General features: G+C 60.1%; 1 protein-coding gene across 2 annotated transcripts in view; it reads right to left on the bottom strand.

Moving 5' to 3' along the window:
• ARHGEF17 (Rho guanine nucleotide exchange factor 17) overlaps positions 1–17,153 on the bottom strand; it is a 29,097-nt gene that overhangs the window by 989 nt on the left and 10,955 nt on the right. Inside the window, exons 2-20 of one of the 2 annotated variants that reach the window (XM_030962809.1) lie at positions 8,432–8,509; positions 6,129–6,311; positions 5,622–5,738; positions 5,268–5,360; positions 4,789–4,965; positions 4,466–4,516; positions 4,118–4,227; positions 3,922–4,007; positions 3,691–3,809; positions 3,244–3,457; positions 3,069–3,142; positions 2,763–2,962; positions 2,390–2,649; positions 1,816–2,062; positions 1,648–1,734; positions 1,480–1,547; positions 1,020–1,168; positions 759–933; positions 203–445 (exon numbers count right to left, since the gene is read on the bottom strand). In XM_030962809.1, the coding sequence (XP_030818669.1) occupies positions 203–445; positions 759–933; positions 1,020–1,168; positions 1,480–1,547; positions 1,648–1,734; positions 1,816–2,062; positions 2,390–2,649; positions 2,763–2,962; positions 3,069–3,142; positions 3,244–3,457; positions 3,691–3,809; positions 3,922–4,007; positions 4,118–4,227; positions 4,466–4,516; positions 4,789–4,965; positions 5,268–5,360; positions 5,622–5,738; positions 6,129–6,311; positions 8,432–8,509 (2,731 nt within the window). The remainder of the gene's footprint in view (positions 1–202; positions 446–758; positions 934–1,019; positions 1,169–1,479; positions 1,548–1,647; positions 1,735–1,815; positions 2,063–2,389; positions 2,650–2,762; positions 2,963–3,068; positions 3,143–3,243; positions 3,458–3,690; positions 3,810–3,921; positions 4,008–4,117; positions 4,228–4,465; positions 4,517–4,788; positions 4,966–5,267; positions 5,361–5,621; positions 5,739–6,128; positions 6,312–8,431; positions 8,510–17,153) is intronic. The other variant, XM_030962817.1, reaches the window with a different exon arrangement.

Genomic DNA, 17,153 nt, shown 5'->3' with positions numbered 1-17,153 from the left:
GGTCTCCCTGGGAAACTTGGAGTTGTCCAAATTGGGCATTGAGCACCCAGTTTCCCCCACCCTCCACTGCCAGTTGTTCACCCTGGATTTGAACGGGGCAGGAATGCAACGGGGACTCCGACATTTCATTCCCAGCCCCACCAAGGCCACGCACGGCTCCCAGGAGGTGCCATGAGCGGGACGCAGCAGCCACCCCACGTACCCGTGTCCCGGGGCAGCGGGAAGAGCACGTCGAAGCCGTCGGGCAGCTCGATGGCTGTCAGGAAGCGCACGTGGCCCGTGTGGCCCTGGGACAGCCCCACCAGCGTGGGGGCCGCCTTGGGGGGCACGGCCAGGGTGAGCACCACGCCGGCGCTGGTGCCGATCCACAGCAGCTCCTTGCAGGCCAGCAGGGCCGTGATCCGCAGGCAGGCGGCCTTGTGCTGCCGGATGATGGCATCCGAGCCTGCCGGGCATGCCCCCTGTCAGTGCCTCGTCCTGCCCCACGGGGCTGGGATCCCCCCACCCACAGGGATCCACTCCCAGAGGGATCTGTGTGCGGCACACGGGGCATTGGGAAGGGAGCTCACACCCCCCTGGCTGCTGGCATCACAGTGGGTTGATAGGACAACAGGGAATGGCTTCCCACCAAGAGAGGAAGTCGGGAAGGAATTCCTCCCTGTGAGGGTGGGCAGGCCCTGGCACAGGGTGCCCAGAGCAGCTGTGGCTGCCCCTGGATCCCTGGCACCCTCTGGAGACGCGCCCCGGGTGTCACTTACCTGCGAGCATCTTGTGCACCGGGGGGGTGATGTCTGCCTCTGCCAGCTGCTCGTAGGTGGTGGCGTGGTACAGCCTGACCTGGGCGCTGCCCTGCAGGGCCACCCACACGCCGCTGCCCGCGCTCACCATGCAGGTGACGCTGCGCCCGCCGTCCTGCCCCACCTGCAGTGTGTGCTGAGGGGACACATGCCACCCGTGATGCCACCCGTGATGCCACCAGTGGTGGTGCCCATCACACCTCCCATTGCTGCCCCCCGTACCTCCTGTGCCAGCGTGGTGGTGTTGAGGACGATGACTCGGTTTTGGCAGCCGCACCACAGCTTCCCTGCCACCGCCACCATCTTGGTGATGGGGCTCCCCGGGGAGCCCAGCGACAGGGACTTGGAGTTTTGGGGGTCCCAGAAGCGGCCTGAGAGGGTGGGGAGAGTGGGGTGGGTAGTTAAAATGTTCCCAAAAAACAAGTCCAACTCGATATGGACAATGGGGTGTGGTGGCTGAAGACAACTTTCTCCAGGTCACCTCTCAGAGGGGACATAAACTGGTGCCACCATGGGGTTCCAGTGGCAGAAGAATGCCCACCTACACCTGCCTCTGAGTGTGGTGTCTCCAGCATCCCTCCAGGGAAGCCACACGGAGCATCCTCCCCAGGGGCTGCCCAAGCCACCCTCCAACATCCACCACTTTGGGGCTGCATTTTTAACATCCCAAATCCAACCTCACCTGCTTCCCTCTGGTACACAACGAGCTCCCCGTTGGCCAGTGACACAAAAACCTGGTTATCCAGGTACCTGTGGACACAAACCACCTTTGACATCCAGCTGCAGAAGCCCAAAATCCCCTGCTCTTGGCCTCCCCAGAGCTGAAAATCCCCCTTCCCTCCCCACTCACAGGATGCACATGACGGCGGCAGCGTGCTGCATCTTCATGCTGTTCTTCCTGTTCCGGATATTGTCCGAGGACTGGTACACGTGGATGCTGCAGGAGGAGAGCCAAGCTTGAGGCTCCCCCGGGGCCTGGCGTGAATTCCAGGCAGGAATTCCCACCCCGGGGACCTACCAGCCATCCTCGGTGCCCAGCCACATGGAGCTCTGATGGGCCTCGGGGTCGAGGCTGAGCAGGTCCTCGAGGCTGCCGCGGGTGAAGGAGCCGCGGCTGGAGCGGCGCAGGGCCCGCCCGTCCGTGGGGCTCTCGCCGCGCCGGCTCTGCCCGTACGTGCCGGGGATGGGCATGAAGCCAGGCTCCTGCTCCTCCTCCGAGCTCGTCGTCTCCACCGCTGCCTCCTTGCAGCTCGGGATCTCCTCATCTGCGGAGGGGGAAGGAATGGGTCTGACCATCCAACAGCTTCCAAAGTCATGGGGAAGAGACCATCATGGGTGATGTCAAGCCCAGGGGATGGCACAGGGATGCTGAGCCCCAAAACCCACCAGGTTTCATCCAACCCCCCCCCACCTCAGTACCACACTGTTGGGCCAATGCCTCTCAACATCTCTCTTCCCAGGCTCAAAAGCCTCCACCTGCAGATTCCCCCGAGGAATACAAGGCAGAGAGGCCAAAACAATGCAGCTGCCCATACTTTTGGGGCTAAAAAGTGTATTTCTTTCTCTCTAAGCAGGGGCTGGGGAGGACTCACTGCCGAAGCTGGAGGAGATGGTGGAGTGGCTGGCTTGGCTCTGCAGCGTCCCAGAGGGACTGGGCGAGGACTCATCATCCGTGTCATCGCTGTCAAAGGGCACCAGCTCCCTGTTGCTGCCGTCCACGGGCTCCGAGAGCTCCAGCGAGGAGCCCGAGATGGAGATGTGCAGGCAGGGCTGCGGCCCCGCGTCCTCGGGCGGCTGCGGCGCCGGGCCCAGCTCCGCCGAGGGGCTGCCCAGCGGCTCCGCCCGCTCCCTGCTGCCACCGGGGAGGGAAGGAGGGAGAGGAGGGAGAGAAGCAGCTCCAGCATCGCCCTGACATCACCCCGAGCCTCCAGCACGGCCGGCGCCGCGGGGCCGGGCATGTCGTACCTGTAGGCGCGCTTGAGGCCCGGGACGGGCACGGAGGCGATGCAGAGGATCCTGGCGGAGCAGACGGCGATGCAGGCCTCCACCGTGGGCTCCTTGCGGATGCTCAGCAGGCAAACCTGCCCCACGTAGCCGTCGCTGTTGCAAACCCAAACCTCGTGCGAGCTCTCTGGGCTGCCGTGGCTGGGAGAGGCGCAGGAGAACTGCGAGGGAGCAGAAGGTTGGGTTATTCAGGAGGGATGCAGGAGATGTATGGCAGCACTGGGATGGGGAGGACCTGTGGGGTGCCTGAGCCCAGACTTTGGGTACCTGCATCCCACTCCGTGTCTTCATGATGGGGATGGCTTTGAGGAACTCTGGGTCCAGGCAGTTTTTGCTGGAGGCTGGGAAAATCAGATTGGGGGATCAAAAGGGGTGTGCCAAAGCGGGGTGGGGGGAATGCCAAGCCCACCACCACGTCCAGCTGCCCCCTCCCTGGTGTTACCCAGCTTTTTCTTGGCGTCCTCGAAGGCTTGCTCGAAGCCGAGCCGGGCGTCAGGGTTGGGGAACTCGAAGACGAAGGACTCGGTGCCGTCAGCCTTGGTGGTGCTGAGCTCCACCTTGTTGGGGGGGAAGGCCATGCTGAAGGACAGGGACTGCTTCTCCGACAGCTCCCGGTGGATGGCGGCCATCAGGTCCTTGATCACGTCATCCAGGCCCTTGGGACAGGGACAACACTTCAGCTCTCAGGGACGGGCCGCCACAAGCCACGTGCTTGATAACCCCCTGTTCATCCCCTAGCATCCTCCAAAAGAGGCTGCCCCAACCTCTTCTGTGGCTTTAGGGCGCTTATGGCCACCAGCCCTGCCACAGGTTATCCCCTCTGGCTGAGCACATCCTGTGTGTTCCCACTGGGAACGTATCCAACCAGGGGACAAGGCCATCCCCATACCTGGTGGGGGAAGCTGAGGGTCTCTGACAGCTTGCTGACTTGCCCCAGCGTGTTGAGGTCTTCATCCAGGCGGCTGATGCTCTTCTGGATGCTCTCCCTGTTGGTGGCCTGTGAGGCACCTGCGTGGGGACACACACACAGTGTTAACCCCTCCCTCCCTGGCACTACCATAGCCTGGGGGAGCCATGGGTTTTGGGGTGAGATGGGACACCCCAGGAGGCGGTGACAGACCTTTGACAATGTCCACATCCTCCAGGGGCAGCTTCCAGAGCAGTTTGTACTTGCTGGCGGTGTCGATCACGCTGGCCGCCGTGTACCTGGGAGGTTGGGGGGGGATGGCCGAGCTGCACCCACAGCCACAGCCCCCTAAAGCCAGGCCAGCTGGCAGGGACACCCAGGGGGTGTCCCCAAGCCTGGGGCTACTCACAGGCTCATGGAGCTGCGGCGGAGCGAGCCCGACTTGCGCTTCAGCGTGGTGCACACCAGCAGGTCCGAGAAGAGGAAGAAGGAGCGGTCCTTCTTCCCACCCACCGCCTTCTGTGGAGCAGTGGGAGACACCAGGGGGTTAGTGACCATCTGTGCCAGTGCTGGGAGAGGGCCCTGCCTCAGTTTCCCCATGTGCTGCCTTGCCCTTCCATCTGTCCGTTCCATCCATCCATCCATCCATCCATCCATCCATAGCCTCCCACGGGCACACAGGCACCCCGGGACCTGCACTCACAGCCTCCCACTGCCCACCCAGAGGGTCCCATTTCCCCTCAGATCCCACTCTTACCACTTCCACCACCATCTCCTGGCGCAGGAACCTGCGGAGCGGAGCCTGGAGCTGTGGGGACAAGGAGAGCCGTGGTTGGGAAGCCACTGCAGGGAGCTTTGTGGCCTTCATCCCTGCCCCTGCATCCCCCAGCTCAGAAATGGAACCCCAGTCCCTTCCCAAACCCCCAGGGGCCCACAAAGACCAAATGATGATGGGGAAAGCTGCACCTGGAGGAGCAAACAAGTGACCCAAGCGGCCTGGGGTGACCCAAAAGGGCAGAAATGAGGGCATTTTGTGGAGAAGAAAAGCGTGACCCCATCCAAGCCCCCCCCCAAACGTACGTCCTCCATCCCTTCGATGTGGGACTCGATCTCCTGCACGATGCGGGCGTTCCTCTCCACCTCCTCGGCGCTCTTCATGCCCTTGTTGATCCTCTCGGCCACCTGCTTGATGTTGCGCTGGGCGTCGATGAGGAACGGGTGGTCGGGGTGGTCCTCGGGCGTGTGCTTCAGCAGGTCCTGCCAGGGGGGACAGGGCCAGGCTGTCACCTCTGGCAGCACCAGTGTCACCGCCCGAGCCCCTCCCACGCTGCTCTGGCTCCTGGGGATGGAACCAGCCCCGAGGGGACAGCAGGATGAGTGTCCTCAGAGCGACCATCTCCAGCAGGGCAGAGCCATGTGCACACCTGGGACACCAACTTTGTGACAGGGGGTGGGAAAAGGGGTCAGGAGAGATCTGTGAGCCCTGAAAGCTGCGTGGAGGTGAGGAGCTGTGGCCTCCCCCACTGCTGGTGTGCCACTGCCACCCCCGTGTCACCCACCTTCACCAGCAGCTCGTATCGCGGGATCCTCTGCACAGGCTTGATCATCAGGTCTGACAGGGCCTGCTTCTCCTTGTTCTCCCGCATGCTTTGCTGCAAAACACCCAGGAGGGACAGGGATGGGCCCCTTGGTGGGACACAGCCTCCCACTAAGCCAGGATCACCCATTTTGGTGTGGGGTCCAAACTTCCACACCAGATGGAGCGATTCCGATTCACCCCAACTGACCCTCTTTGCAACAAAACCAAGAAGGTGTGTGGGGGGCAAAATTCCCAGTCTGGCAATAAATCTGCTCCCATTCTGCCTGGCTCTAGATCATGGCCAGGATCTATGGAGGCAGGAACCAGGACCCACCTCCAGGAACTTCATGAAAGCCGGCCGGGCCTCCTTGGCGATCCTGACGGCGTCCTTGGCGTTGAGGAAGTTATCGATGTAGGCAGAGTAGATGTTCACCAGCACATCCTTGGAGAACTGGGTGGGGGGAAAACAGGGCTAGATCCAGCATCATGGACCATGGGCACGCTGGGAGAGCCTGGAAGAAGCTGCCCCAAGGGTTAACTCTGGCTCTGGGCAGGCGCAGGGAGGGCTCACCCGCCGTCCGCCCACCTCGATTTTTCAGCCCTGACGTTTGCGCTCCGAGGCAGAAACGCGGAGCTGCAGAGCCAGCCGGGAGCAGCAGCTCCCACCCTTATGCTAAGCAGACAGCAGGCCTGGAGATCGTCTCCTGCTCTCCATCCCAGGCCTGCTTGGCCCATCCTTTCATCACTCCCCTGCCTCCTGCTCCCAAACCTCTGCTCTGGGGCCGTGCCCAGGAGCGGGCACGCCCGCATTCCCGGGGGGAATTGCCCCGCCAGGACCCACCGACTGCACCAGGAGGTCGCCCACTTTCTGCTTCTCGTGCCAGTTCTGCACGCAGTCGTGGATCTGCTCCAGGAACTGCTCGTGGTGCTCCAGCAGCTCGGGGATCTGGTCGAAGATCTCGTCCACCAGCGAGGGGTCGCAGAGCAGGGAGTTCTCCGGCTGCTTCAGCGGCTTCATGTAACCCTGCGGGCAAGCAGAGGCACCGGCATCCGTGGGGGCTCCCTCTGCCTCCCCAGCCAGCCCGGATCCCTCAGCCCATGTAATCATGGGGACGGATGGCACTCTGCAGCAGGGGCTTCCTCCAGGGGATTCTGGGACCCATCAGCAGGACCAGCCAGGTTTTGCAGTCCAACCCTCCTGGGTCCCTCAGTGAATCCCCACAGCTGTGTGGGGAGGGGGACAGCTCTGCACGAGGAACCTGCATGGCACAGCATCCTCTGTCCCAGGGCCTTCAGAGCCATCTTTGCTGCCATGAGCCTTCACCACCTCCACCTGCCCTGACCTAGCTGGGAAATCACAGCAACACCACCCCGGGATCCAAATGCCAGAGTGTTCCTGGTGGCATTTAGGGTGTTTGGAACCAGGAGGGGCTGGACCAGTAGGATGCACCCACTGGGTCATGCCCTGGACCACCACACAATGGCCAAGGAGCAATACTCAGGGCCAGCAGGTCCTCAGCAGGGCTGGGTGGGTGGCTCTGCTATGAAACCCCTCTCCTCCATGCATGGGGCAGAGCTGCAGAGCGGAGGAGTGCCCCTGGAATGGGAGAGATGGATTTGCAGGGGATGCAGCGGGATGGGGAAGGTCTTCTCAAGGCTTGCCACCCGCTCAGTCTGACCAGTTCAGGGTGCTGGTGGCTGTCAGGATGTGTGGAGGACCACGGAGATGAGCAGTGAGGACAGGACCCATCTCCAGTGGCTTCAGACCTCTCCAACCAAGCTGGTCAAGGAGAAGTCATTCCTCAGGGATCACATTCCTCAAGCTGATGCCAGATATCTCGTGGAGACCCAAGTTAGAAGGACCAAATCCATCCTGAGGCTCCTAACTCCCTTCACCTGTCCTACTGTGTCCAGCACCTGCAGCAGGAGCTGCGATGGACTGTGCCATGCATTCCCACATTGGGAAGAAGAGCATGGAGGCAGCCCTTGCTGCAGCCCACAGGGACAGCAGGCAGGGCTTGCCCGTGCACCATCTGGCTTGGCTGGAAGATGATGCTCCAAGGTGCTCCTTGTCCCATGCTAAGTGCCACCAAGCCATGACAAGGACCTGAGCATCCTGTCCCAGCTGGGACGGGGAGCTGGGGACACCTGGAGCCCTCTGATCCCTGTCAGAAAGCCAGGTCCCCCCCAGTGGCACTGCGCCAGGTCCCATGGACAAGAGCTCAGGCATTGGCTCCCACCTTGTCCCTCCCACCTCAGGGGATGCACAGACAATGGGACAGACTCTGTCCATGCCAAGACCAGCAGGGACACCCCCCAGCCCTAAATCCTGTACAGCTCCCCCCAAAATCAGCCCCAGAGTCCTCGTGCCTCTCTAAGCCAAGGTCTGCACTGGCAGCAGCCAGAGGGTCCTCCCCTCCTGCAGCACATCTGTGTCCACCCGGGGACATCCTTGTGGGGCATTTGTGGGAAGAGCCCACGGCAGGGTGGGATGCAGTGCCCCATGCCCTTGGGGACGGCCACAGAGGTCCCACAGGCCCTGCTGCTTTTGCAGAGCTCGGAGTTGGTGGTGTTTCCCCCCTGCAGGGATGTGGTTGGACAAGCCACACCTCGGCCAGGTGACGTCTCCAGGGCGTTGACCGTCATTAACCTGCTGAAACACCTTCATTAGCATCTGAAACGTGGGGTGGACCCTCGGGCCAGGCTGCTGCAGGGGGTTTGGAACCAGCTCAGCAAAAAAAAGCCTGAGAAAAACCTTTGGCTCAGGTCTGCAGGTGATGATCCCAGCAGGAAACGGGAGCACGAGGGAACGGGGGATTTCAGGGGGCCCCCATCGTGGCAGGGCCATCAGGAGATGGGGTGCAACACGAGGAGGAGGTTTTGGAAGGCAAGCACGGCAAGAGAGGTGGGGACACGCTACCTGCCGGGTGACAGCACGCTGGGAATGTCACAGGCTCGCTTTGGCCATGGAGGTAAATTCGTACCCCCGGTTCTTGACGCTGCTGTCACAGTTCTGCTCCCGCTGTCCCCAGCCCACCCCGGTGCCACCCAGCTCGTGGCACAGCCCCCAGAGCCAGGATTTGGGGTGACAGGGGGGATGCTGGGGGAGCTCTGGGGCGTCACACCCCAACCCTGCCACCTTACCTGCATCAAGGTGCGCAGGGACTCCACGTAGGACTGCTCGGTGTCCAGCAGGGTCATGATGACGTGTTTCCTCATGTCCTGCCCGGGGGAGAAGACACACACGAGGTTTTGGGGTGAGGCGGGCCTGGCTGCGGAGGCTGAGCACCGGAGAGCCCGGCTGGCGTCCAGCTCCCCTGCGCTGCCTCTGCAGCCCGATGGAGGAATCCGGGAGGATTAGGAAGTACATGACACCGAGCGCACAGACGCCTGGTTTCCTCCGCGGCCGCGTCAGGAGCCCGCCCTGGAGCTCACAGCCCTACATGGGTCGGAGCCGGAGCCCTGTGGAGCCGCTCCGAGCGGACCCGCAGGAATTCGCTCCCGCCCAGCACCCCGGGCACCCTGGGGCAGGACCATCGGTGGGGTGGTGGGGAGCCCTGGGAGGCAGATGGGTGGGGGTCTCCTTGGCCGTGGGGCTCGGGGAGCCCTCCTGTGTGCGCTCCCTGCAGCTCAGCCTGGAGGGGCAGTGCTCCAGGGCCCAGGGCGCGAGACACCCAAAGGTTTTGGGTGTGGGATGTTCCAGAGGCCCTGGGAGCAGAGACACCCCAGAAGTTCTGGGTGTGAAACGCTTCAAGGCTGCTGGGTGGGAGACACCCCAAGAGATTTTGGTGGCAGATGCCCCAAGGGCCCTGGGATGCAGAAATGCTCCAGAGGTGCAGTGACACCCCAGAAGTTTTGTGTTTGGATACACCCCAGAGATCCTGGGTGCAGAGACACCCCGAAGGTTTTGCATGGGAAGGAGAGACTGCAGGTGCAGAGATATCCCAAAAGCTTTTGCTGCAGAGATGCCCTGGGTGCAGAGATACCCCAGAAGTTTTGCATGTGCAGAATCTCCAGAGACCCTGGATGTGAGACACCCCAAATGTCCTCGGTCTTGTGGGATGAGCCCCTGGACATGTGGGGCCGTGTCCTCCCCAGTGGGGACACAATGAGCTGTGAAGCTGCTCTGCAGCCACAGGAAGAAGTTTGGCCATCCTCACCATGGAGAGAGCCCACCGTGCCCCTCAGGGTCCCCAGGGAGCAATAGAGAGGGATCCTGGCCAGATCCCACTCTAGGACAGAGCTGTGCCTCAGTTTCCCTGCTGCTGATGGAACCAAGCACGGAGGAAACTCTTGTCTGGAGCCAAATATTGGTGACGGGTACAAGGCTCTCCAGGAACCAGGAAACCATGGAGATATTGGGAACACCAGCTGAGACCTCCCCACTTGGTTAGAGAGCTTATGAACACTCTCACTGCTGGATTAATTAGCTGTAATTACGGATGGACGGGCGCTCACTGGAGCTTAGGGGAATCTGGCGCCCCAAACTGCCTCAGTTTCCCCTGCCCTCACCCAGCCTGTAGCTCCCTGCTGGTCCCTTTTTTCCTGGAGCTGTCCCAGGGTCAGACCCAGGAGCTGCCCAGGCTCAGGTGCACCAGCAGCAGTGGGAACACACAGGATGAGGCCCAACTGTTGGCAAGGGGATTTTTTCCACCCTTACAGCACCAGCATAACCCCGGCAGGGGCAAATTCCCACTGGGATGAGCAGAGCTGGGGCAAAGGCACCATCCCAGCAGGGCAAAGGCAGGACGTGCCCCACTGCATCCCCCACCCCAGCAAAGCCTCTCCGCTGGGGGGCTGAAGATGCTTCAGCCTCCATCTGCTCTCCCTGGGGACACCCCCACCTCGCCTGGGCCTCATCCTGCTCAGCACCCTCAGGATCAGCCCCTGGAATTGGGGTATTTCCCACCATCCGACGCCTCTGCCCTGTAAATCAGCACCGGGGGGGGGGAGGGCGGCGGCAGCGATGGCTCCAGCCCCCCCATCACCCCCTCGGGCGGGAGCATCCCGGGGGTGTGGAGCTGAGGATGAGGATGGAGGCACGGCGATGAGGATGAGGATGGAGGCGCGGTTGCCATGGCGGCGCAGACCCCACAGGTGCCGGGTACCGCACACGTGTCCGACCGTGACGCATCCCCGCGCCCCCGCCTCGGCCCCGCATCCCCCCGGCGCCCCCCCGGGACCCCCGGGGCATCACCTCGGTGCCGCCGCGGCTGCCGCAGCCCTTGTCCGGCAGCTCCTCGGCCGCGCCGCTCAGCCCGGAGCTGGCGAAGGCCGCGTCGATGCCGTCGCCGATGTCCCGCATGTCCTCCAGCGCGATGGTGAACTGCGCCAGGGTCCTCACCATCTGCAGCATGCGGCTCCCGGGGGTCGGTCCGTCCCTCGCGGCCCAAGGAATGGCGCAGAATTCCCCTCCGAGCGCCTCACCTCCCTGCCGCTATCCCCAGGTGTCCGCCCCGAGCGGGATCGCTGCGCCGGGATGCGGCGGGGAGGGGAATAGGAGCGGGGCGCTATTTATATCGCCGTGGATGTGGAACCGGGGGGATGTATGGAAAGATGGAAAGCCCTCCCGCAGAGCGGCAGCGGGGCTGCCAGGCTGCGCCTGCGTCCGCGGCCACGCCAGGGCCCCCGGCCCCCGGAGCGGGCCAGGCACGGGCGGGGGGCTGAGCCGAGCCCACGCAGACACGCAGGGATGCGGGCAGGGCCGGATCCCACCGAGGGATGCGGCTGCAAAGGCTTTGCCCAGCGAGGATGCTGCAGGGGAGATGATGCTTTCTTGGGGCATGGGATTTTTAGGGACGGGTAATGCTGGGATGCTCAGCATCCTCAGGGATTCCGTCCCCCCTCCCTGACCTTGCAGGCAGGGAAACTGAGGCACGCCCCCTTCCCCCCCACGGCATCACCACCTCAGCACCCACATCCCTGCTGGCCGGGTGATGCATCCTGCCCAGATCTGTTTGTAACGCTCCCCTCCTGCTTCGTTAATTAAATCTAATTAGCCGCTCACCCCGTTTCCACAGCAACGGCGTGCAGCAGGGCTGCATCCTCTCATTGCAGCCAGTAAATTTCCTCTTGGAAGTGAGGATGATGAGCACCCCACCCCGGGAAGGGTGCATGGCAGAGGACAGACCACTCGGGGCAGGTCATGGGAGCTGCAGGAGCTGCCAATGCACCCCGGGATCAGGGGCAGGGAATGCTAATTGCACCCAGGTAAAGAGGCTGCTCTCAAGGCAGCAGCAGCTCCTGCTCCTGCAACTGCAGTGCCCTGGTCATCCCAGCTGCTGGAATGCTGGGTTTATTTGGTTTGCAATCCCACACCTGAGCTCTTCTCCAACCCCAGACCCCTATCTGCTGTAATCTCAGATTCCTTTAGGCTGCCATCCTAGAACCAGTTTAGTTGCAAGCTTGGATCCATCTGCATTGCAATTCCAGAGCCATCTGGATTGAAAACCTGGGCTGTTCTGAGCTCCAATCCCAGATTCATTTTGGTGGTAACCCAGACACATTTGGGTTGCAATCCTAAACCCATCTCAGTTGCAATCCTGGGCATATCTGCATTGCAATCTGGGATCCAATAGGGATAAAATCCTGGGCTCTGCTAGAATCCTATTGCAAACATGCTTCTGTTGCAACCTCTGGTTTATTTGGGCTCCAATTCCAGATCCATTTGGGTTCCAATCCCAGAACAAAATGGCTTGCTCATCTAGGTCCATCTGGATTCCAGTTCCAGACCCTCCTGCTTGCAGTCCTGGGTGTTTTTGGGTTGTAATCCCAAACCCACCTGGGTTGCAGATCCAGGCCCAGCTGGGCTGCAACACCCTGGGTTGCAGCCCCAGACCCATTTATTTGCCATCCTGGGCCCCACCTGTGTTGGAATCCTGGGCCATTTTGGCTTCCAACCCCAGACCCATTCAGCAGCAATCCCAACTCCATACCTTTGCAATTCCAGAACCATTTGGGCAGTAATCACAGACCTACCAAGGATTCAAACCTGGCTCCAGCCGCACTGCAATCCCAAACCCATCTGTGCTGCAACCCCAATCCCATTCCTTTTGCAATCCCAACCCCACTCCTGTTGCAATCTCAGACCCAACAGGGAAGCCAGCCTGGGTCCATCTGCATGGCAATGCCAGATCCATTTGGGCTGCAATCCCAGAACCACTCCTGTGGGAATCCTGGACATACCTGGCTCGTGGCTTTGGACCCGTTTGGGCTGTAACCCCAGATCCATCTGGAGTTCAATCCCAATCCCATTCCTCTTGCAATCCTGCACCCAGCAGGGGTGCAAAACTGGGTCCAACCACATTGCAATCCCAGGTTCATTTGAGATGCAATCCCAATCCCATTCCTTTTACAATCCCAGATTCATTTGGGTTGCGCTTCCAATCCCAATCCTTTTACAATCCCAGGTTCACTTGAGCCACAATCCCAATCCCATTCCTTTTGCAATCCCAGGTTCGAGTTGCAATCGCAATCCCATTCTTCCTACAATCCCAGGTTCATTTGAGTTGCAATGGCAATCCCATTCTTCCTACAATCCCAGGTTCATTTGAGTTGCAATGGCAATCCCATTCTTCCTACAATCCCAGGTTCATTTGAGATGCAATCCTAATTCCATTCCTTTTACAACCCCAGGTTCATTTGGCTTGCAATCCCAATCCCATCCCTTTTACAATCCCAGGTTCATTTGAGCTGCAATCCCAATCCCATTCCTCTTGCAATCGTGCACCCAGCAGGGGGGTAAACCTGGGTCCAACCGCATTGCAACCCCCAATCCCTCTTGTTTGCAATCCCATTCCCGCTCCTTGGGCAGTCCCATTCCCGTTCCTGCCCCGGCCCCTGCCCGGTCCGGCTCCCGCTCGCCCCGGCGGCTCCGCCCGCAGCCGCTCCCCGATCCCTCCCCCTGGACCGCCCGGTCCCTCCATCCCAGCAGAGCCTTTCCCGCTCCCCGATCCCTCCCCTGGGACCGCCCGGCCCCTCCATCCCAGCAGAGCCTTTCCCGCTCCCCGATCCCTCCCCGGGACCGCCCGGCCCCTCCATCCCAGCAGAGCCTTTCCCGCTCCCCTTGGATCGTCCCTTCATCCCACCCAGCGTGTCCCGGGAACACTGCAAGGGGACCCGCATTCCTGCCGCTCCCTTCCTGCCGTGGGTTCGGACCCCTCGGGATGTGGCACAGGATGGCGGCGGAAGGGTTAAACCCGTCCTGCCCGGTGTAAGGAAGGAGCCAGGCCGAATCCCGCTGCGCTTTCGGGGGTCCCCTCTCCATCACCCCGGGATGCGAACCCGGCAGCCGAGCCCGGACCCCCCTGCAGGCGGCCCGCAGCCCACAGGAAATTCCTGGGAGTGTTTGGCCACTCCAACAGCGCTGCCTATTTTTAGGGCTGTCTAAAATATGAGCCGGTTATTTTTAGCAGCGCGGCTCTTTGTAAACACCTTTAGATTTCCTTTCAGACCAGCCCCTGTTGGTTTTTTTTTCTCCCAGCCTGAGCGTTTCCTCTCCCAAAACCCCAAACCCTCCTGGGAAACGCGTGCCAGCTCCTTGGGATGGAGCCAAGGGACTCATCTCCCATCCCAAGGCTTGTGCCAGCGTGGCAAAATGCTCCTGAAAACCCAGAGATGGAGAGGATCCGGCACCGGGGGTTTGGGGGCGATTCAGCAGCACCCCAAACCTGGGATGGGGGCCAAGGAAAAGCCTTTTCCCCCAGCTTTCCCTCTGACACTGGAAATGCAGCCCTGAAGAAGGATGGGAACTCTCCCACCTTGATTGATTTTATTTTTTTAACTAGGAGTAACCCCATCATTTCACTTTTCCCTGAGCAGGAATATCGATGCAGGAGGAGTCTGAGCATCCCCAGGGATTTGAAAACATCCTAAAACATTTGGAAAAGGCCATGGCATATTGTGTCCTGCCTCCGCCCCCGAAAACGAAGAGGCATGGATGGAGGAAAGTCCTAAAACATCCATTTTTTAAACAAACAAAGGCCAAAGGGAGAGTAGGAATGTACATTCCATGAGGGATCACACAGATTCTGGCCCCGGAGCCCCTGCACACATCAGTGCATGGAATGATGATGATGATTCCAGCCACTCCGAGCACTCCCCCCACTCTCCCAAACCCTGGTGATTGGGTCGGTGTGGGAGGGCGTTCCTCCTGCTGTCACCCCATGTCTGGCATGCTAAAATCACATCCCATGGCAAGGAGGATCTCTGCATCCCCAGAGATCACCCCAAAATTCCCACACCCACAGCACTCAGTGTTTGTCCCTTTCCTTGCTGTAAACTCACCCAGACAGAGCCTGAGTGAGCTGCAGCAGGGATTTTGTCCCTGAGACCCTGTTCTGGGGCAAAAATATCCAGATTTGGGGCGAAAATTGAGTGGTTTAGACCATTTTGGGAGTGGGATTTGCTGCTCAAGGCCTTCCTGCAGCTGCTGAAGGAGGAGCTAACCCTGCCTCATGCAAAATTATTCCCACCCCTTCAAAACACGCCAAAATTTAGAGAGTAAATAAATACAAGTTGTTTTTCCCTCAATTTCAGCTCGTTCCTGCTGCCAGCTCCTGATGGGAGATTCTCTAGGGTGCCACAGTAGGGCTGTGCTAGGAGCTGCCTGAATCTTGGCACCTCCTTGAACCCAGCATTCCCAGTTTGAAAGGATCTGGAATTTCTGCACCTTTTCTTTCCCTGCACGCTTGTTCCCAGGGTAGATCCCACTAGAGGGAGCTGGGACATAGTGGGAGCCACTGGTCCACGGGGACAGTGCACGGTGAATTCCCCAGCTTAACAATTTTAACACATCCTCAGCTCTATTTCTACCCAAACTCCAGAAAGAAAAGGCTTGGAAATAAACTGGACCTGCTTCCATCCATCCCAATGCAATGAGCAAACAACTCTGCAACAAACAGCATCATCCTGGCATCTAAAACTTCCTTGTGCAGCCAGAAAAGCCCCTGGCTGGCACCATCTCCCAAAACAGGATGATGCTATTCCATCCAATCCTCTACTGCCTCCATCACTCAGCCTCTGGCAGAAAATCACTCGAGGGAAAAAAAAATCACATTCTGTCCTCTTGGGAAGTATTAAAGCAGGAGGTTGGCTTGGGTTTTGTAGGGTTTCAAGCCTAAGCAGCCTTTCCTTTGGGATCAGTGATGCTCTGCCCTAAGTCCCACAAGTGCCATAAAGCTGGGGGATGGCAGCCACTGCCATCCCTGGGTACCAACCATGTCCATTCCATGGTGCCAGTCACCTTTTTGGGGCATGTCAGCCCATCCCCAGGTACCAGTCACCTCCATTCCACGGTGCCAGTCACCTTTTTGGGGCACGTCAGCCCATCCCTGGGTACCAACCACCGCCATCCCCGAGCACAAGTCACCTCTTTTTCCAGGTGTCACCTCATCCCTGGCTTCCAATGCCTCCCTCCCTGCTACCAGCCTATCATCTCTAAATAAGAGCCAGGCCATCCCTGGGACCACCAGGTCCTGGGGAAGGCACTGCCATGGGAACAGAGGGACCTGTGGCACAGCACAGGGAGCCTGCCCGACGCCGTAGGGAATCACATCCGGGGCTGCTTTCCCTCCCTGCCCAGCCTCTCCCTGCTCTCCCACGGGTAAGGAAAGTCCGAGCTGCTCTCCAAAGAGTAACTTCTTGAAAGGAAATAAGAGCATAAATCAGCAGCTCTGATTCAGCCCTGCTTCAGTTGCTAATAATATTCCCGTGTTTATTCGCAGGCCCGGGGCTGGAGATGTTTGCTTTTCCCTCGGCCGTGGTTTTTCCCAGGCTCCCAGCTCAAAGAGGAGCATTGATTTGGTCAGGGATGCTCTCATGAAGAAACCCAGCAGCACCACCTCCTCTGGGATAGGGAGGAGGATGAGGAGGAGGAGGAGGAGGAGGGAGGAGGAGGGCAGCTTCAGCCCCAGAGCACGAGAATTCAGTTGTTTTCCCTTCTTGGACTTCTCGGCTGCGGTGATTCATCCCGGGAGGACACGGCCTGGCTGCAATTCTGCTTTTAAAGTGTGAGGAAAAAAAATGGGAATGAAAAATAAAGGAGTTGGGGCAAGTTTTCCAAGGCAGGGTGGAAGGATGCTGGGCATCCCTGTGCTGCCCAGGGGAGCAGCAGCACTGGGAGCAGTGCCAGTGGGATGGGGAAAGGGGAGCTGCAGGAGACTCATCTCCCAAAGCAACAAAAATTCCTCCTCTAAATGCACAGGGGGGCTTTTCCTGAGGGATTTTCACTAGAAATTTTCACCAATGGCACTGGGGTGAGGGGTTCTCCCCTCTGCCAAAATTCAGAGCTCAGGATTGTGCTGGTGCATCTCCTGCATGCTCCCTGCCCTGCTGGCAGCATCCCATGGCTCCCCCCTCTCCATGCCCCCCTTCCCATCCTGCTGGAGATGCTCACCCCAATTTAACCCTCCCCAGCTACCATCCATCCCCTGGCACGCCTGCAGAGCCCTGACAAAAGCAGTGGTCCAGGGCAGAGCTGGGGGCTTGTGGCCCCCCGTTTGCTGCCCGCCTTTGCCGAGTCCTGGAGCAACTTTCACCAAATATGGAAGGTTTTTTTTGCCTCCGGTTTTCGGCACGCAGGCCACGGCCCAAGAGCGCAGCTTTCCAGATGCTGAGGTCAGCCCAGCTCTTCTTCCCTCCCCCTGCTCCTTCCCTGCTGCCTCCCAGTGGGCTTGGCCCTGCACCCACCGGGACAGGAGCAATTCCACCCCCTCAGCTCACGGGAATCCCTGGATCCCCCACCAGCATCCTCTGCTGCTGGCACAAGCCGGACCCCACATCCCACACCACCCCAAAAGCAATGGTTATGAGGATTTGGGGGGACAAGGAAGCCAGGGAGAGGGGTACCCGATGGTGGCACTCCCTG

The sequence above is a fragment of the Camarhynchus parvulus genome, chromosome 1 (genome assembly GCF_901933205.1).
Source record: "Camarhynchus parvulus chromosome 1, STF_HiC, whole genome shotgun sequence".
In the NCBI taxonomy this organism is placed as follows: Eukaryota; Metazoa; Chordata; class Aves; order Passeriformes; family Thraupidae; genus Camarhynchus; species Camarhynchus parvulus.
This window is presented reverse-complemented; position numbering and strand designations above follow the sequence as displayed.